The 21,437-nt window shown below is 47.6% G+C and overlaps 1 protein-coding gene across 6 annotated transcripts in view; it reads left to right on the top strand.

Annotated features, from left to right (window-relative positions):
• The window catches only part of DVL1 (dishevelled segment polarity protein 1), a 135,659-nt gene that overhangs the window by 17,265 nt on the left and 96,957 nt on the right, over window positions 1–21,437 (top strand). For all 6 annotated transcript variants that reach the window (XR_014158745.1, XR_014158746.1, XM_081870985.1 and 3 more), the window contains exon 2: window positions 20,116–20,185. Coding sequence is in view for 4 of the 6 variants with exons in the window: in XM_081870985.1 (XP_081727111.1) it covers window positions 20,116–20,185 (70 nt within the window). In the remaining 2 variants the exon portion in view is untranslated. The remainder of the gene's footprint in view (window positions 1–20,115; window positions 20,186–21,437) is intronic.

Here is a 21,437-nt window from a genome sequence, read left to right as displayed (position 1 = left end):
GCATCCTGAACAGGAACTCTCTGTACAGCAACATTTTGTTGCAGACCCCACTTTTAAGCCTAATAATAATAATAATAATAATAATAATGGGATTGTATCCGTTGCTCGTTCTACTGAGAGAAGTTCATAAAAGTAAAGGTAAAGGGACCCCTGACCATTAGGTCCAGTCGTGGCCGACTCTGGGGTTGCGGCGCTCATCTCGCTTTATTGGCCGAGGGAGCCGGCGTACAGCTTCCGGGTCATGTGGCCAGCATGACTAAGCTGCTTCTGACGAACCAGAGCAGCGCACGGAAACGCCAGTTACCTTCCTGCCAGAGCAGTACCTATTTATCTACTTGCACTTTGACATGCTTTCGAACTGCTAGGTTGGCAGGACCTGGGACCGAGCAACGGGAGCTCACCCTGTCGCGGGGATTCAAACCGCCAACCTTCTGATTGGCAAGTCCTAGGCTCTGTGGTTTAACCCACAGCGCCACCCGTGTCCCTAATAATAATAATAATAATAATAATAGGATTGTATCCATTGCTCGTTCTACTCAGAGAAGTTCATAGACGTGGCTAATTAAGGTTCATTAATTCTAATGGGTCTACTCCCATTATGATGATGAAATGCAGGAACCACCCCATGAAGTACAGATGATACAAATGAGTGTGACACAATGCGTCGCATCCGGGGTGGGAAGCCTTTGGCCCTCCAGATGTTGCTGAACTACAACTCCCATCAGCCCCAGCAAGCATGGTCGATGGCCTGAGGGTGGATAGTAATTCAGCAATAACTGGAGGGCCAAAGGCTCCCCACTCCCAGCATTATGAAAATAATCAGCTTTAGTCTGCCATCTTAACCTCACTTACCTGGGAGGAAACTCCACAGAATTTAATAGGACTTGTTTCTGAGTAGCCTTGCTGGCTTTTGAGCAAATTGCTGCCTGCTGGCCACAACTTATCAGATTGCAGAGGGAATTAAAAAAGAGGAAAACCATTGAAAATAATTATGGGGGGGGGGGACAGACTGTAATGCCACCAGATAAATAAGAGAGTGAACTGTTGTGAACCCACCAAGTGACTGAAGGTGCTGCTGTCTTCACTGGCTGCAATAGAAGGAGGATGATAATAGTGGCCCACCTTGCAGGTATGTTGTTAGGGTTAAGTGATTGATGGCCCAATCATATACATGCTTACCTAGGAGTAAGTCTCACTGTACTCAGCAGAGCTTACTTCTAAGGAAATGTACATGGGTTAGGGCTGTCAGAGCCCTTCTCATACTACTTAAAATGCACAATATACATGCTGCTTGTGAAGAATACTTTGTGCATCTTATGTGATTGATTTTTATAGTTTGCTCTCTCCAGGGTCCCCATGGATGGGAAGGCAGTATTTGGGACAAAATTACGGTAATGATTTACTTCACAGGCCAATATGGAAAGCCTGCAAGCAGGACCTGAGTGTAGGTGCAGTCTTCCCACTTGAGATTACCAGGTTTCCTTAATCCAGTGGTAGAGGGAGAATATTGAGCTGTTTGTTTACTTACTTACTTACTTACTTACTTACTTACTGCATTTCTACCCCACATTTTTTTCCAAGGAGCTCAAAGTGGTGTCCGTGGTTCTCCTCGTTTGACCCCTGCAACAACCCTGTGAAATGGGTCAGGCTGAGAAGCAGTGACTGTCCCAAGGTTGCCCCAGTTAGCTTCATGGCTGAGTGGGGATTTGAACCCCAGCCTCTCTGGTCCCGCACTCTAACCACTACTACTAGCCATTGACAACATTATCCTCTGTGTTCACTGCATCCGAGTGACATTGGAACTGGGCCCCAGGCTCCCGCGTCGTCCTCTTCGGGGCATATGTAGGGCGATGGGAGTGTCGCACGGAATGCATTCCCTGTGTACTGTGGTTAATTGGTTCCTCTTTGTCTCAACGCTCCTTTCGCCCTGCAGTAATTGTGGGGGTGGCCCAGGTGTTGTAAGATGCAGGCGCATAACACATTGTCTGCCAGTAAGCTCTGGTGCTCTTATCTCAGCTGGCTGGGGAAGGCTCCATTGTGTCATTTGCGCTGTTGAAACCCTGTTCAATGTGCGTCCCATGAGGAAGCGTGGGGCAGGGGCAACAGGAATCAGATGGGAGTGGGGTCACACACACTGCGTTCTGTGCCTGTGACACTGTGGTTTAAGTTCCTCCTGTTGTGTGTGTGTCCCAGAAAGTTCCTTTCTATCCGGTTGGGTCTTGACACGTTTTAATGAGTCATGAATTTATTTTCGGTGTATGAAGAATTTCAGAGGTGTTGAAGACGGGGTGAGGTGAGGGAGACATTTAGAGTGCTGCAGTTTCCCCCACCATCTTAAGGAACATGTAGTGGGTTGTTGTTTTAAAATATAAAGAGGGGCGAAAGCGACTGAAGAATGTGGGAACAAAGATCTCAATCGGATAAAGGAGAGTGTCTTTTGTGCCCGCAACCGATCGGCAGACCCGGGATTGGTGAAGCTGACGAGCCTGTGACATAATTGATTTTGCCAGGCTTGGCAGGCTGATGGAAAGCGACTCCCAGTGACGGCTTTTAGGATCCAATTGGTTTTGACAGCCTTGAGTCAGTCGCTGCCACCCCAAATGAGGCACATCGCTCTGGATGGAAGCAGCTCTGGTTTCCCCTTCTCTTCCTCTCTGCATCAGGAGCACTCAGCCTTCAGTCCTCCTGTCTTGTCCCCTTGCCAGCTTTGCAATTTCCTGGATGAATCTTTTTGGGCAGCCTGTAGTGAGGCAGCTCTGATTCGTTGGGAAGTCGTGCATCCTTGAGGCCGATTGGAAGCAGGGCTGGAGAAGCATTAACTAGGGGAGAAACATTAATTAATATTAGCATTAATTATTAGCATTAATTAACACCCCCTAGCATTAACTAGGGGAATCAACAGGTTTGTCTCTCCCTGGTCAGCACAGGCCAAGCACAGGTTGCTGACTGGTTAGCTATCCTTGTCACGTCTGATGTCTTATCCCTAGTCTGTGACTCCAGGCTACTGGTAAAGGTAAAGGGACCCCTGACCATTAGGTCCAGTTGTGGTCGACTCTGGGGGTGCAGCTCTCATCTCGCTTTATTGGCCGAGGGAGCCGACATACAACTTCCTGGTCATGTGGCCAGCATGACTAAGCCACTTCTGGCGAACCAGAGCAGCGCACGGAAACGCCGTTTACCTTCCCACTGGAGCGGTACCTATTTATCTACTTGCACTTTGACGTGCTTTCAAACTGCTAGGTTGGCAGGAGCAGGGACCAAGCAATGGGAGCTCAATGGGGATTTGAACCGCCGAACTTCTGATCAGCAAGTCCTAGGCTCTGTGGTTTAACCCACAGCGCCACCCGCGTTCCTCCAGGCTACTGAGCCAACCTCAAAAGATCACAAACTTTGTAGGAATGGCTTCACACTCCCTGAAGTGGGCAGTCCCAGTCAGACCAGAGGGCTAGATGTTCTGGTACTGGAGACTCTGCAAGTCATACCTTCATTGAGTGTTCTCCCCCCACGCTCCCGCTGGAATACGCCCTTTAATTCTGATCATGCCTCTTCTTTGCCTGGATAGAGGATAGAGAGGGTTATGTGAGTCGGTGTAGAAACTGGCCTTCTGCACCAAGGTGAAATTTGCATTCCTTGCTCTGCTCACTTTTTCCTCTGGCCCTGCTCACCATGCCATGTGGCCCCCGGAAGACAGCCCAGAAGGGAATGCGGCCCTTTGGTTGAAAAACCAATCTGCGTCTTCTCCGGGCTGCCAGCAAACTGATGCTGCCTCTTTAGCAAGCCTTGGCATGCACTGGGAATCGGCCAGCCTGTGCGCTCTTGAATTTGGGAAGGCCGATTTGGCTTTCAAGTGAGCACAAGGCAAATAAAATTCTGGCGATGGCTGTGTAAACAAAGCAGGGATGTTTGTTTTTTTAAAAACCCAGAAAGCCTTGAACATGTAGCATTCCAAGAGTCTGAAAGAGGCCCTATCTGCACTGTACATTTAAAGCAGCGCGATACCACATGGAACAGTCATGGCTTCCCCCAAAGAATTCTGGGAAGTGTAGTTTGCTGAGGGTGCTGAGAGTTGTTAGGAGACCCCCATTCCTCTTGCAGAGCTACAGCCTCCAGAGCAGTCCAACAATTAATTCATCTTCACAGGGAGCTCTGGGGATAGCATACAAAATACAATAGCATATGAGGTCAAAGTGCTGGCAGAGCTTCAGGGAAAATGTGCACCAAAATGTTAAATGAGGCAAAAATTAGAAGCTGAAGCACTACTGCCAAAATCTGTATCGAAGTTCCTTGAAAGTCGCAAATGTTAATCGAGGGATGAGAGAGCTTCTGCAGCTGGGAGCTGAGGAGCTTGCCTTGTTTATCGGAAGATCTTGGGCCTAGAATGTGTGTTTGGGGTGTGCCAGGAGTACAAGCAGATGGCAGCGCTGTTTTAATGAGGGCACGGCCTTCCCTGCCGCAAGGAACTCGGGGAGCTCTCAGGTGCTGCCTTCCTGCGTCGGTTTTGCATTAGGCAGCTACCAGGGGACACCTTAAACGACTCCTTCTCGAAGCAGAGGCTCAAACCAAACAGCCCAGTAGAACGAGGCGAGTGAGCCAGAAGCCTGTTGCCAGCTGGCTGTTAAGTGCCCCGCCTAGTACCTTTAGGGCTCCGCTGAATGCAAAGGACTGGCTGCGTGGTTCGTCCTTTATTTATTTATTTTTTTAAAAAACTGTTACGGCACTTTGTTCTCAGGGCAATTAACAAGTTGGGCAATTCATTAAAGAGGGCGGGAACATGGCCAGCGGAAACTGTACAGGACGCTGGATTTGCGTTTTAAATTGTTTTAGGGCCAGACCGGCTTAGGAAAGCAAGGCGACGGAATAAAAATATAAATCTTCCTGTCGTGCCATAATAGCAGCACGTTTTGTTTTGTTTTTACGATAATATGCCACTGTGTACCAAAGCCCACTGTTTAGCCATGTTTTGGCAGATTCAGTTGCCTCCTGCTGCTGGCTTCGGTAGGTGGCGCTGTGGTCTATACCAGTGTTTCCCAACCTTTTTTGGGCAAAGGCACACTTGTTTCATGAAAAAAATCTCGAGGCACACCACCATTAGAAAATGTTTAAAAAATTAACTCTGTGCCTATATTGACTATATATAAAGTAACTCTCTTTAATAGGAATCAAATAAACACAAAGAAAGTATCTGAAGAAGTGTGCATGCACACGAAAGCTCATACCTAGAACTAACTCAGTTGGTCTTTAAGGTGCTACTGGAAGGAATTTTTTTATTTTGTTTTGACCATGGCAGACCAACACGGCTACCTATCTGTAAAAGTATTTTATAATTACTTTATTATGAAATAGTAAGTACCGTATTTTTCGTCCCATAGGATGCTCCGTCCCATAGGACGCACCTACTTTTTTGAGGGGGGAAATAAAGGAATTTTTTTTTCCTTTATTTCCCCCCCAAAAAACCAGGTCGGGGAACAGTGGGATGGCGGTGCTGCGCCTCCCCGCTGTCCCCCGAGCTTGTGGGGCTGGCCCATGTCTGCCTGGCGCGAGGGGCGCTCTGCTTCAGGGCGCCCCGCGCGTCCGGCGGCAGGCTACAGTCCGCAGCATGGGGAACCCTCTGTTTCAGGGCGCCCCATGCGCCCCCCGGGTGCGCAAGGCTTGCCAACACGAGCGCGGAGCACGGGGCGTCCTCCGAAGGGCGCCCTGTGCTCCGCGCTGCCAGCTGCCGCCCGCAAGCCTTGCGCTCCTGGGGGGAGATCCCCCGGGTGCGCAAGGCTGGCCAACACCAGCGCGGAGCACGGGGCGTCCTCCGAAGGGGAGGAAGGGATCTCCCCCCGGGTGCGCAAGACTTGCCAACACCAGCGCGGAGCACGGGGTGGCCTCCGAAGGGCGCCCCGTGCTCCACGCTGCCAGCTGACGCCCGCAAGCCTTGCGCTCCCGGGGGGAGATCCCCCGGGTGCGCAAGGCTTGCGGACACCTGCGTGGAGCACGGGGCGTCCTCCGAAGGGCGCCCCGTGCTCCGCGCTGCAGGCTGCTGCCCGCAAGCCTTGCGCTCCCGGGGGGAGATCCCCCGGGTGCGCAAGGCTGGCCGACACCAGCGCAGAGCACGGGGCGTCCTCTGGAGGGCGCCCCGTGCTCTGCGCTGCAGGCTGCTGCCCGCAAGCCTTGCGCTCCCGGGGGGAGATCCCCCGGGTGCGCAAGGCTGGCCGACACCAGCGCGGAGCACGGGGCGTCCTCCGGAGGGCGCCCCGTGCTCCGCGCTTCAGGCTGCTGCCCGCAAGCCTTGCGCTCCCGGGGAGAGATCCCCCGGGTGCGCAAGGCTTGCGGACACCTGCGTGGAGCACGGGGCGTCCTCCGGAGGGCGCCCCGTGCTCCGCGCTGCAGGCTGCTGCCCGCAAGCCTTGCGCTCCCGGGGGGAGATCCCCCGGGTGCGCAAGGCTTGCGGACACCAGCGCGGAGCACGGGGCGATGGGATGTGGGAGGGAGCTCGCTCCCCGCCCCGCGTGTGCTCGCCGCCGCCGCCCCGCCTCTCGCCGCCCGACTCGCCCGCCTCCCTCCCACGGCACACCAGCCGACGTCCCGCGGCACACTAGTGTGCCGCGGAACACCGGTTGGGAAACACTGGTCTATACCACTGAGCCTAGGGCTTGCTGATCAGTAGGTCAGTGGTTCGAATCCCTGCGATGGGGTGAACTCCCGTTGCTCGGTCCCTGCTCCTGCCAACTTAGCAGTTCGAAAGCACGTCACACTGCAAATAGATAAATAGGTACCGCTCCGGTGGGAAGGTAAACGGAGTGCTGCTCTGTGCTGCTCTGGTTCGCCAGAAGCGGCTTAGTCATGCTGGCCACATGACCCGGAAGCTGTCTGCGGATAAACGTCGGCTTCCTCAGCCAATAAAGCAAGATGAGCGCCGCAACCCCAGAGTCGTTCGCGACTGGACTTAACTGTCAGGGGTCCTTTACCTTTACCTTATAAGACCATTGTAAGACTTCAGGTCACTTCCACATAAGAAGAGCAGCAATGCTGGATCAGGCCAGTGGCGCATCCAGTCCAGTGTCTTGTTCTCACAGTGGCAGACAAGATGCCCCTGGGAAGCCTGCAAGCAGGATCCGAGCACAAGAGCCCTCTCCTCTCCTGCATTTTCCGGAAACTGGCATTCAGAAGTGTTGCTGTCTCCAGTCATGGAAGCAGAGCATAGCTATTGTGGCTAGTAGCCATATCACACATTTAAAGCTGATTCAAAGTACAGTGGTACCTCGGGTTAAGAACTTAATTCGTTCTGGAGGTCTGTTCTCAACCTGAAACTGTTCTTAACCTGAGGTACCACTTTTGCTAATGGGGCCTCTCGCTGCCGCTGTGCGATTTCTGTTCTTATCCTAAAGCAAAGTTCTTAACCCAAGGTACTATTTCTGGGTTAGCGGAGTCTGTAACCTGAAGCATCTGTAACCTGAGGTACCACTGTTCATGGATCCCCTGCCTCTGCAAACCTAGGAACTGTGGCATATTAAGGGTCCCGGGAATGGTAGCTCTTTGGGGGTTAAACTATAGTTCCCAGGATATTTGGGTGGAAGCTCCATACATTAAATGTGTTTTAAATATACAGCATGGATAGTCTGTTGGTGAGAGCCCTTCAGCTCTCACTCCTCAATTTCCACCAAACTGCAGATGGCGATTAGGAGCCAAATATGGGCTAAAACAGCAGGGGCATAGCAGTGATGCTGTGCTTTCACCGCACACCAGAATGGTTTTCAACTGGTGCCAGCTCCTGCCACTGACTCAGCAAGCTTTGTTTGGGTTGGCCCCCGCGTGGACATGCGCACAAGGCAAGGCGATGTGTCACTGAGCACTTTCTCCCTCGCTCTTGCCAACGTGCACTGCGCCACTTGGTTCCAGAGCCTCATTTTTATTTATTTTTTTGGCACCCAGCCCCTGAGAGCGCGAGCTGCAGGCAGAACCTCTTGCTCTGTGACTCATGGCTTCTTCTCAGAAAAAGAAGGTGGGGCTGCAACTGCAGATGAGGCAGCAGCGAGACCAGTATCTTCCTCACCTGTGTTTTGGAGGTGTGTCTCACCTCTCAGGACAATCCTAAGTGCTTACAGTGAACTCCGTCTCCGTGTGTCTGAGAAATCGGACAGTTGATTATTGCTCTCCTTGAAGGAGCAGGTGTGCAATCCAGCGATGCTTCTGGGTCCAGCTCTATCACTTGGACGTCCTAGTAGCCTCAGTGGCTAGAAGCACCCTTTTCCAGCTGTGCCAGTCATGATCGCTGTCATTCAGGCATTGGTAACTTCTAGGAGGGACTTCCCTTGTGCTTGATCCAATAATAATAATAATAATAATAATAATTAATTTATTTATACCCCACCCATCTGGCTGGGTTTCCCCAGCCACTCTGGGCAGTTTCCAACAAAATATTAAGGGTAAAGGTAAAGGGACCCCTGACCATTAGGTCCAGTCGTGGCCGAATCTGGGGTTACGGTGCTCATCTCGCTTTTTGGCGAAACCAGAGCAGCGCATGGAAACGCCGTTTACCTCCCCGCCAGAGTGATACCTATTTACCTACTTGCACTTTGACGTGCTTTCGAACTGCTAGGTTGGCAGGAGCAGGGACCGAGCAATGGGAGCTCACCCCGTCGCGGGGATTCGAACCGCCGACCTTCTGATCAGCAAGCCCTAGGCTCTGTGGTTTACACCGCAGCGCCATCCGTGTCCCTAACAAAATATTAAAATACGATAATTCATCCAACGTTAAAAACTTCCCTAAACAGGGCTGCCTTCAGGTGTCTTCTAAAAGTCAGATAGTTGTTTATTTGTTTGACATCTGATTGCAGCTAGTGCAGTATTCTGCAGTACGGTTGGCGACAAGAGGGAGATCTCCTTAGCTTATAACACCTCTGCTCAGAGATCTTAACCGGCTTCCAATTTGTTGCCAAGGGAGGTTCAAGGTGTTGCTGTTAGTATGTAAAGCCCTTAACAGCTTTGGACCAGTTTACAGCTGGGATTGCCTTACCTCATATGTGCCCGCATGAGACTGCTTTGATCTGTGGAACTGGCACTGTTACAGGTGCCACATAAAGCATCCTGCACTTGTAAGAAATCAAACTCCTTGCATGGCAGCATGTACCCTTTGGAACTCCCTGCCCATTGACACCAGGCAGCTCCCTTCGCTGTACTCTTTTCGGAAACCTGCTTAAAACATATTTGTCTAAGCAAGACTATCAACACATGTAGAATGCTCATCCATCTTGGTCCAATAAGTTGCCACAAAGGATAATTTACTATTATTTGTTGTGCACTTGATTGCTTTCAGTATTAATGTGACATTCATGTGAAAATTCTCGAGGATTTTGTGCTCTTCCTTTCCCCGCTCCAGCAAAGCAGACTTGAGGTGGCCTACATTTCCGCACTTGGTGCTGCAGCCGAGAGGCCTGGGAGTCGTTCTCTTGCGGAGGGCAGCTTGATGTGTTGTGGTTTTCAAATGGAAAAAGTGTATTTTGAGAGTGCTCCTCCCCCTCCCCCGCCTGCCTCTTCTTTGTCTGGATAGCTCAGTTGGTTAGAGTGCAGTGTTGATAACACCAAGGTTGTGGGTTCAATCCCTGTATGGGACAGCTGCATCTTCCTGCATTGCAGGGGGGTTGGACTAGATGATGCTCAGGGTCCCTTCCAACTCAAATGGTTCCTTACAGGACCTGCACACATTGGGTGCCCGTTCTCCTGTTCTGCCCCAAATCTTCCAACATTCTACCTAACATTCTTCTAACAATCTACCTACGGGACCCCCGCCCCAAATCTTCCAACATTCTACCTAACATTCTTCTAACAATCTACCTACGGGACCCCCGCTCCCGGTATGCCCCACGGAGAGCCTCAAGGTCCATAAATAGCAACACCCTAGAGGTCCCAGGCCCTAAGGATGTCATATTAGCCTCAACCAGAGCCAGGGCCTTTTCAACTCTGCTTCCGGCCTGGTGGAACGCTCTGCCTCATGAGACCAGGGCCCTGCAGGATCTGATTTCTTTCCGCAGGGCCTGTAAGACAGAGTTGTTCTGCCTGGCCTTTGGCTTGGAGCCAGTTGGATTCCCCCCCCCCTTTCTTTTTCCTTTCTCCTCCTGTGATGAGGCTGCATTTTAAAGTTTCAATATTTTAATGTTGTATTTTAATCTTGTTTTTAAGTTGTATTCATTCAACTTGTTTTTATTATTATTGGCTTGTTAGCTGCCCTGAGCCTGGCCTTGGCTGGGGAGGGTGGGGTATAAATATTAATATTAATAATAATAATAATAATAATAATAATAATAATAATAATTCGGCTGCATTGAATGCCCCTGAGTTCTAGTGTTAGGAAAGAGGGAGAAAAACTTTTCTTTACCCACTTTCTCTAAGCCAACCATGATGTTATAAATTTCTCTGATGTCACTTTGTGCTCACCTTTCCCCTAAACGTAAAAGTCCCAAATACTGCAGCCTTTCGTCATACGGGAGTTAACTCCTTGCAGGCCACTCTTGCAAAACATATGAACGTGCCAGTCCATGGTGTGTGTGTTGGAAATGGCAAATCTAGGGGGGCTTTTAACGACAGAAGATCCAAATGAATCAGGTGTCACCCCACTTATGCAGGGGTTGCATTCCTGCTCCCTTACTCTGCATACTAAGGGCTTCAACAGGTAAATGGAACCAAATACAGTGGTACCTCGGGTTAAGTACTTAATTCGTTCCAGAGGTCCGTTCTTAACTTGAAACTGTTCTTAACCTGAAGCACCACTTTAGCTAATGGGGCCTCCTGCTGCTGCCATGCTGCCGGAGAACGATTTCTGTTCTCATCCTGAAGCAAAGTTCTTAACCCAAGGTACTATTTCTGGGTTAGCGGAGTCTGTAACCTGAAGCGTATGTAACCCAAGGTACCACTGTACTTCAATACTTCCCATTTTCTGCCCTGTCAGTCCCAATGGGCACCAGCTTCCATAGGGCACAGGCAGTTATAACTTAGTGTTCCTAGTGTCGCAAATTCTCTTTTCAGATCTAGGGGTGAGTTTCATAGATTTGAGCGCTGTCATAGGCCAGGCGCAGGAATAGCGGGCCCAGGGAATGTGAGTTCCGGCATTCCGAAAGAAATCAGTCTGCCAATCTCCGCAGTGAACCAAGAGGGAAGCTATGGGAAGTTGGAGGAGCGTTCCGCTTCAGCCCAGAGAACTGGCCCTTTAAGGCTCCGAAGTTCTTTCAAAGGGGTGGAGCCTGGAGGAGGTATAAGATACCCCAGTCTGCTCCCAACCTCTGCCAGAGCAGGTGGAGCTCTCCATTAGCCATGACGCTTTCCCTGTGAAGTCTGGCGTTGGGCCACAATGCAATAGCTCTCCCAGGCAAACTGTAAACTAACAAACCATGGAACAAATCTTAGTTACGGCTCATGGTTAGTTGAGAGAGAAAGCTAAACTGGGAGCAACACGCTAGGGCCTGGCTCAGTGTGGAGCAGCAGAACGGACCAGGTAGGAGGAAAGCCAGAGTCATCTATTCTGGAGCTTATGTGTTCGTGCTACACCATGGTTTGGTTTAGCATCCTGTGCAAACCATGTCCAGAAGAACAGGCTCCTTTGCAAGAGGTATCTAAGTAGAAACTGGGTAGCCATTCCTCAGGGTTGTTGCAGTTGCAAGATTTTGGCGCTGAGTAATGGGTTAGACTAGATGAACCTGCAAGAGGGAAGGACTGTAACTCAGTGGCCGAGCATTTTCTTTTCTTTTCTCTCCCCCCTTTTTAGTTTTTATTAAATATTACAAGAAAATAAACAGAAAAAAGAAATAGAAACAAAAATCAATACATTACACTGTAAACACATTTGTCTACGTATTTCCCAACATACAGACTAGAAAAGAGACAAAAGATAAAAGAAAAAAAATACTTTTCGTATTCAATAGTACCAAATTTATACATCAAACATTACAATATATAATGCATTTGTTTTTCATGCAGAAGGTCAAATCCCACTATCTCTGCCCGAAGACCTGGAATGCCACTGCCGGTCATTGCAGAGTTGGATGAATATATTAGGCAATTTCCTATGTTCCTCAAGGTTTCTTTCCAACACCACGATTCTGTGTATGGGGGGGGGGGGGCGAGGAAGCCGGCGCAAGCCACACCCACCCAGCTTAAACTGGCGCTAGCTTTTTCCTGTGCCAAAGGTCCCGACCAAATATCAGCTTATGTTTTGAACCAGCTCCTCCTCTTGTCTGGAATTTCTGCCCAACCCTCGTCCTCCAGAGGGAAATAAAACAAAACAACCTTGCTATTTTAAGAGTTGGATGTTCCAACAGCTTGTGCATAATTGCTCCCCGGAGAGAAGGAAAGCCAAGCCAGCTGTTCTAGGGGGGCTTGTTTGGGGGGGGGGCTGTGGTGCTTGCAGTCCTCTAGCAGTTGAAAGAACCTCCTGCCCAGAGTAGTTTGTTTTCTGCTCTTGGAAACGAGAGCGAGAAATGGGCTGAGAGTGCTGGAGTTAAGCAGGCCTGGGAGACCAGGATTCATTGGTCCTGTGAGGTTGCCTGGATGACCTTGGGCCAGTTGCTTGTTTTCAATATAACCCGCCTTGCAAGATTGCTGTGAGGTTAAAGTGTTTGTGTGTGTGTGTGTGTGTGTGTGTGTGTGTGAAAGAGAGAGAGAGATAGATGACGAATGGGGGAGACTCTTGATTGCATTTAAAGCCAAACTTGCCTAATTTTCACTTTCCGAAACAAAATGGGAACCCAACTGCAGCCATCTTTCGAAACTCATGGTTCTCTGAATTTCTGCTGCGTGATTCGCCGGCCGAGCCATGTGTACAAAAATGCATATACTCGGGTAAAGTGTGCATGAAAATTCACATATTAACGGAAATAACATAAACAAATGCATTAGGATGAATTTGCTATGCAAAAATTGGTACGTTTGGGAAAAATTAGTGGGGTTAAAATGAATATTTAGTTTAATTGGGGGGTTTTTTGGTCAACCATTCTAAGCCTGCTAATGGAAAGATGGGACATGATAGTATGCGATATTGCAGAGCCCCATAAGTGTGCATGTGTGTGCATGCATGTCCTCCATCTAAGCCAGCCTAAGGAGTTTCAGCTTCTCGGTGAAAATATGAGATGTTAAAATCTGCAGGCTGGCTGTTCATTTATTTATTTGATTTGAGAAGGTTTATCCACTAGCCGGAGGCAGGAATACTGGGAATTGCAAGTGAGGAGAGTGGCTCTTGTGCTAGGGTAACTCTTTGGGCCACTGTGAGAACAGGGATGCAGGACTATGTGGGCCTCTAGGTGGCCTAATCTAGCAGCCAAGCTCTTCTTAATGTTCTTAGGACATATCAGGATTAACGTTAGATAATGCCTGTGAAGGGCTTTGAACACTCGAGTGTTATGTTCATGTTCAGTTTGGTTAAGGAAGAACTGCTTTTCCATGGTAACTTTTTAGCTCAGTGGAGGAGCAGGAGTGGACACCGTGGGTTTTTTTTTGGTACCACTTCCTGTCTTGATGGCCACACTCAAGATTGCCCTTCCTTAGCATGGAATGTGCCAGCGCAAGATCAATAACGCCAGTTGTAACTTGAAGAGCTTGAAAGAATGGTTGCGGCAGATCTTTTATTTATGATGTGCCAAAGCATTTGATGTGAGGATATTCCGCTCTCTTTGGACCCCCTCCCCTCTTTCTTACAAGTGCTTGGCAGAATTTATATGTTAAAAGATGGTGTATGTGTGTATAGAGAGCCCCTCCAGATGCATACTTGGTTGTGCATTCATGGTGATTTGTCCTCATGATGCTGTTGGGGTGGTTATACATGATCCCGCTTTCATTACTGCAAACGCTTTGGGGCGAACATATTGTTTCATTTCCAATGGGTGCATGTCCAGTAGCTTCTTGCTGAAATCCTGTAACTTTTATATGCTATCAATAATATTACGGGAGCGGGGGGAGGTTGTCCCACTTTCATTGTACTATAACACCAGAGTGGCAATATTGATGGCAATAATCTGCGAACACTGGGGAGGCATTGCAGAACAACTAATAAAGTAGAATTACATGTCCAGGACAAAACTTCCACTAACACACTATTACTGCATCAGTGACATGCTGCAGAATATACAGTAGCATCAAACAAAACCAGCAGTCAGGAGATTGTGTGTATGGATGTGCATTCACACACACACACACCCTACACATACATAGACCTATTGCCCACGTGGCCATCAAGCTTTGGAGTTGGGTATTTGGTGTGGGTGCTGGGGGGGGGGTCACTGCGCCATTGCCTGGACAACCTCTGCCCACCTCTGCGGATTCAAAGTTGGATGGAAAGCTGACGTCACATCACACTTGCCAGAGGGCTGCATGTCACGTTCAGTGTGATGAGCATCTTGTCGATGCCTGCTCTGGATAAAGAGGAGTGTAGCCAAATCAGGTTCAGCGCCCAACTGCTGAAAATTGACTCTCTTGTTTGCTTGGTTGCCTGGCAGAAACCTTCACTCTCCACAGACGAGTGGCAATTAGCCTGTCCAAATTTGCTACTTGCCACGGCCAACCTGTAAGAAAGGAGATAAGTACTGTTGAAAGAGATGACGATGATGCTGTACTAATTCGCTGCTCAATCTCTCTTCCCCACCCCACCCCATCTTAACCTGATTTGTTTTCCCCCAAGGCGACTCTTAAAAGGCTTCGAAAAAATAAAAACAGAGGGGGAGCAAACTCTCTTTAACTCGTTCTGCTGATTAAATTGCTGCCAGGAATGTGTGATGCAATAAAAAAAAAATGTGGAGCATTGAGAGCGGAGCTATCGAACTCAGTGTTTTAATAACTAACCACCCGAAGCATGTGTGAATCAGAGGCGCTGTTCAACTTCTAATGTGGTTTTGTTAATTCACCTAATATATATTCTGCTTGTGCGCTGGTGGGACAAATAAACAACCGACACGGCCTTGCAGTGCGAACCCAGTACAGTCATACCTCATGTTATGTCTGCTTCACGTTACGTTCTTTCAGGTTACGTCCCGCGGCGACCCGGAAGTACCGGAAAGGGTTACTTCCGGGTTTTGCCGCATGCGGAGAATTGCAAAATGACGTCATGCACATGCACAGAACCGGCGAATCGCAACCCGTGTGTGCGTAGACACGCTGCTGCGGGTTGCGCTCTTTTCATGTTGCCAACGGGCCTCCAGAATGGATCCCATTCGCAACCGGAGGTACCACTGTATTGTCTGCTCTGGCCAGTTAGTGGCTCTGGAAGATCCCAGCTCAGGACCGAAGCACGGCCTGCAGGACCTAAGCAGAACAACATTCTCCCCTTCTGTGGTTCCATGCAGCTAGTATTCAGAATCATAATGCCTCTCTGTCCATGGAAGCAGAGCATATCCGTCATCATCATCTTCTTTGGCGATCATTTGTAGTCGAGTAAGATTGTCTTCCGTGAACACAGTCTTAACAGTGAGTCCTTAAGTGACTGTGGAGGCCAATTCTGGATCCACTCATCCTTCCACAGTGGGGACATAGGTTTCTGGGGAGGAGTTGATCAAGGTGAAGGTTTGCCAAACGTGCCTTCCTCTTAGCATGTTCCTCCCTTTCATCCTGAGTTTGAGTGTCTTCAAAGCCCATGACACCTTTGGTAAAGGCTGCTCTCCAATTGGAGCACTCACAGGCCAGTGTTTCCCAATTGTCAGTGTTTATACTCCTTTTTTTAGATTTGCGTTGAGAGAGTCTTTAAACCTCTTTTGTTGACCATCAGCATTACGCTTTCCATTTTTATGTTTGGAAAAGAGTACAGTTGTACAGTGGTACCTCAGGTTACATACGCTTCAGGTTACAGACTCCGCTAACCCAGAAATAGTACCTCAGGTTAAGAACTTTGCTTCAGGATGAGAACAGAAATCGTGCGGCGTCAGCACAGCGTCAGCAGGAGGCCCCATTAGCTAAAGTGGTGCTTCAGGTTAAGAACAGTTTCAGATCTAGAACGAATTAAGTACTTAACCCGAGGTACCACTGTACCTCGTTTTGCGTGCGGGATCCATTCCGGAGCCCCGGCCACTAGCCGAAAAGGACACAGGGCAAAGCACCGCGTCTGCACACACAACGCAGAGCAGTTTGTGCATTTGCACATGTGCGAAGCACAATTTAGTGTTTCTGCGCATGCTTGAGCGGCAAACCCAGAAGTAACCCATTCCTGTACTTCTTGGTTTGTCACGGACATTCGCTGGAATGGACGCTAGATAAGGCGTACATTCGTGGAGGTATTATTGTAGTTGCTTTGGAAGACGATAATCGGGCATCCGCACAACATGACCAGTCCAACAAAGCTGATATTGAAGAATCATTGCTTCCGTCATAGCTAGCAGCCATTGATAGCCGTCTCCTCCACGAATTTGCCTCATCCTCTTGTAAAGCCAGCCACGTCGGCGGCCATCGCTGCCTCTTGTGGGAGCCGATTCTATAATTTAGCTGTTTAGGATCCACCCAATGTTACTGGGCAGCGTGCATCAACCCTGCAAATCAGGACACCAGGAGAGATCACAGGGCAGTATTGGGGGGGCGCCCTCAACAACTTCAGTCTCTTAAATAAAGCTCTGCCCCAAGCACTGGTGGGGGTTGCTACGCCGCTGTCCCAGAGGGAGAGGTTCCCCATCCTTGCCCTACAGTGTATTTTTTATTAATTTTCCAACAATAACAAAAATAAAACAAACAACAATAAAAAATCAAAACAAAACAAATTGACTTCACCCTATTCCCCTCCTTGGTTCCATTGATATCAACGTACTACATGTCCATTGTAAAATTTTAACCATTTGAATTACTTATTGTCCATTGTCATAATAAATTTTCAAGCAATCTTAAAACCCTGCTCATGTATTAAACTGTGTACATTGCTTCTGTATATATGGAATAAAGTCCTTCCATTCTTCCTTTAATTAATTGTCGTCTCTTCCTCTTAATTTCATTGTCAATTGTGCCATTTCACCATATTCCGTTAATTTAACTTGCCAATCTTCTTTAGCTGGGACACTTTCTTCCTTCCAATGTTGTGTCAATAATGTTCAGGTGGCTGTAGTTGCATACATAAACAAATTATTTTGTGATCTTGGTAAATCCACTCCTGCAATACCTAGTAGGAAAGCTTTTGGTTTTTTTTTTTTTAATCTTCATTTCATTATATATAATTTCCCAATATTTCTTAACAATTTTACAATCCCACCACATATGAAAAAAGTCCCTTCTGTTGTTTTACATTTCCAACACTAGCTTTCTTTAGTTTTGTACATTTTGCTAATTTGACAGGAGTTAGATACCACCTGTACATCATTTTCATATAATTTTCTTTAATCGCCACACATGCTGTAAAGTTTATCTCATTCTTCCATAGTTTTTCCCATTCCTCCATCTGAATATTGTGTCCCACATCTTGTGCCCATTTAATCATGACTGACCTGCCCTACAGTCTGGCTCCAACACTGATAAAGCCTTGTTACACTTAGGTTCTGTGCAAGTAGATTTCAGATGTCTTATTTGCAAGCGGGAGAGAAACACAGTCCTCTGTCTGATTTCCGCCTTTTGCAAACGCATGTGGGTTTTTAAGGGTACCTTTTTGATGATGCTTTGAAGACTCACTCCTTCCTTTGTGCCCCCCACCCTCGCATGGCAGGAGAACCACGGAGGGAATCATTAAACAAACGGAGGGAGTGGTTTTTTTAAAGGAAGCAAACAACGCCAAAAAGCCAAACCACACAACACCAGATTGATGAGGTTTCCAGTTGGTGGTGTCCCCCCCTTGGGACCAAAATGGAAAGATCTGAAGCGAAGCAAGGAGGAAACAAAATTGTGTTTGTTTTGTGAGGGGAGAAGCAGCTCATTTCCCCCTCCGGAGATGAATTCTCAATTTGTGGGCTAGAGAGACACTAATATGGGCTGAAATATTGCAGGTGTGCAGCCAGAAGCAAGTTCATTAACTAATTAAACTCACACATGGGTACAAAGGATCGGTCTTAGAATCATAGAGGTGGAAGAGGGACCCCAAGGGACATCTAGTCTCACCCCCTGCAATGCAGGAACCACAGCTAAAGATATAGGTATATCAGTACTCAAATCTGAATTGTTAAATTGTGTTATTAGTGTTATTGTGTTTTTTGTGGTTGCTGTTTGTATTGAAAAAATGATTTTAAAAAACAGCTAAAGAATCCCTGACAAGCGGTCACCAGATCTCAGTTAAAAACAACAGCGACAACAACCAGTGAAGGAGAGTCGATCACCTTCCGAAGTCCAAAATTGTCAGTTTTTTGAAATTCCAAACCGTCATAACTCAAAAACGGGATGAGGTGAAAAATTAAAATTTTAGATTTAAACTTAGTTTTGCTCATTCAGCGAGTGTACAAAATATTAAGAAAATTGGATGACATAAGGTAAAAAAGAAAGAAAGTTGGATCACTTGAATGACCCCTCTGAGTCTTGTCTTCTCCAGGTTAAACATACCCAGTTCCCTCTATGCCTAGAGAAAGCTCACTGCTCAATCTCTGTGTGGGGGGACTGTGTTGCTCAAGAGGGAATTTCCTTTGCCTGCAAAAGGTCTTGGGTTCAAACTGTGGCAGCTCCAAGTTCCTTAAGAGAGAGAGAGAGAGAGAGAGAGAGAGAGAGAGAGAGAGAGAGAGAGATTAGCTACTCGGTGAGTAGCTTGAGTGGGAAGGACCTTGGGGGTGATATAGATCAGGGGTCGGCAAGGTTTACCTCGCCTGGGCCGGTTCACTCCAGCAGAGATCCCTTTGTGGGTCAGATCACGCATGCACGTGAGTGCGTGCCCCTGCAATTTCTGGCGCTGCAGTAGCGAGTCCCCGTGCCGTGTTGTGCCGGTTTAGTGCATTGCGCGGGGACTCACTGAGTGGGCAGCTTGGTTCAGGGGCAGCTCGTGGGCTGGTTAAACGACCCCCATGGGCTGCTTGTGGCTCGTGGGCCTTAGGTTGCTGACCCCTGATGTAGATGAAGCCCCCTCCCCAGTGAAGGAATTTTCCGACTGCAATATCACTAACAAATGGGGCTGGTTACCATAATTGCTGATTGTTGTTAAAATGTTTTTGATTACCGTACTCATTTTAAACAGTATTTTTACTGATAACGTCAATAGTTTTTTGTAAACCACTTGGGGTTTTTGTTACACTAAAGCAGGGCATATATTTTGTTAAATAACATAAGTAATGCTCCCCCACCCACCCAGGAAGACCTCTTTAACCCTTTCCATGCCAGCATTCCAAGAAGACTGTCAATTTTTATTTTTACTTCTTTTCATACTGCTGGTCGTGTGTGTGTGTGTGTGTGTGTGTGTGTGTTGCTGTTTTAGTATCTTTGCTGGGTTATGTCATTTATATATTTAAAAAAATGGCATAATTGCATTCTGGGAGAGGTTAACCCCTTAGGGCTGATGACCAGCATCTTTAAAACAGTTTGAGACCAGTTTGCCTGCAAGATCACCTTGCTCCATATACGCCCACTTGACTGCTGCAAGATCTACAGACCTGGCACTGTTACTGGTGCTGCATCATATTCGTTACACAGTTGTAAGAAATTGATTCTTTAGTGTGGCTGCACCTTCACATTAACATCAGATGCTGTCCTCTTCACTGTGCTCTTTTCAGCTCCTGCTAAAAACATTTTTGTGTAGGTGAGGTACCACTGTAGATAGATATAGATAATAGATAGATAGATAGATAGATAGATAGATAGATAGATAGATAGATGATAGATAGATAGATAGATAGTTAGATGATAGATAGATAGATAGATAGATAGATAGATAGATAGATGATAGATAGATAGAGAGATAGATAGATAGATAGATAGATAGATAGATGATAGATAGATAGATAGATAGATAGATAGATAGATGATAGATAGATAGATGATAGATAGATAGATGATGATGATAGATAGATAGATAGATGATAGATAGATAGATGATAGATAGATAGATGATAAATAGATAGATAGATGATAGATAGATAGATGATAGATAGATAGATAGATAGATAGATAGATAGATAGATGCTTTCCTTCTTTTCAAAGCTCTGCACATTAAAATGCCATTCTCTGATATGAACTCCTGATGTCTTCCTGTTTCTCTCATCTTCCTTCATCCAGGGTTGTGAAAGAGGAGATCTCAGACGACAATGCGAAGCTGCCCTGCTTCAATGGACGCGTCGTGTCTTGGGTATGTAGAGCCCTTTCAGTTCTACGATCGGTAGAAATGTTTTGGGGCCCTGTAGGAGCTGTTGCTAGATCTAATAACATAAGAGTGGTTTTACAGTCCATCCCTTTTCTTGGAAAACTCAATGTTTATACAATGTTAGAACAGTTCAAAACAATTCCCAAAATTAGGCAGTTTCTCATTAAAATCCCATCAGATGTTAACGGGTAGCCAATCCAAACTATTTCCGCCCCATACCTAGTCTGAGAATACCACTGTGGGTGCACAATTGTTTTGCTGATGTGTGCTTGCATTGCTTTGGAAAAGGCCAATTAGGATAATTAATGGCCTTTAAGTGCAAACTGTTTGGACGTGGGTGGCACTGTGGTCTAAACCACTGAGCCTAGGACTTGCCGATCAGAAGGTGGGCGGTTCAAATCTCCGCGACGGGGTGAGCTCCCATTGCTTGGTCCCTGCTCCTGCCAACCTAGCAGTTTGAAAGCACGTCAAAGTGCAAGTAGATAAATAGGTACCGCTCCGGCGGGAAGGTAAACGGCGTTTCCGTGCGCTGTTCTGGTTCGCCAGAAGTGGCTTAGTCATGCTGGCCTCGTGACCCAGAAAAACTGTCTGTGGACAAATGCCGGCTCCCTTGGCCAGTAAAGCGAGATGAGCGCCACAACCCCAGAGTTGTCCGCGACTGGACTTAACTGTCAGGGGTCCTTTACCTTTACCGTTAAGTGCGAGCTGGATCCAATTCCTACCTCGCTTCTAATTCTGAAGTCCAGGTTGTAAGTTATGATTGCAGCATCCCAGTACTATCTTAAGACCTGGCTTCTGCACTCTGCCTGTTTGGCGTGGGCCTGGCTCCCACCTGTGTGCTCACCTCTTAACAGTGGCTGCCGCATAGCCATTACAGGTAAAATATCTCAGGTACACCTTCCACATTCCCTCATATGCCTTTGTTTTTCTGCACAGGCTGTGTGCTCAAGCTGCACGGGGCCACATGTTGAGAAATCAAGTGATGGCGTTTTTTGTTTTTAGCCGACAGGTGCTTTGCTCTAATGCCCTTGCTCTGCTTAAAAGCCTGCAATCACACTATTATTATTATTATTATTATTCCACTCTGCAAAAATTCCCATGCTTGCCGGCAGATTCTGCAGGCGCTACGCTCTCGGCTCTGTGTGTGTGTGTGTCCTTCGCCGTTTATTTTGTATTGGGAGGTTTATGAGCGGTTTGCCGCGATTTGGCATGGCTTTACGACTCTTGAGGGTGACTC

The sequence above is a fragment of the Podarcis erhardii genome (genome assembly GCF_964252035.2).
Source record: "Podarcis erhardii genome assembly, chromosome: 7".
NCBI lineage: Eukaryota > Metazoa > Chordata > Lepidosauria > Squamata > Lacertidae > Podarcis > Podarcis erhardii.
The sequence above is the reverse complement of the archived record's forward strand: the minus strand, read 5'-3'. Positions and strand labels throughout refer to the sequence as shown.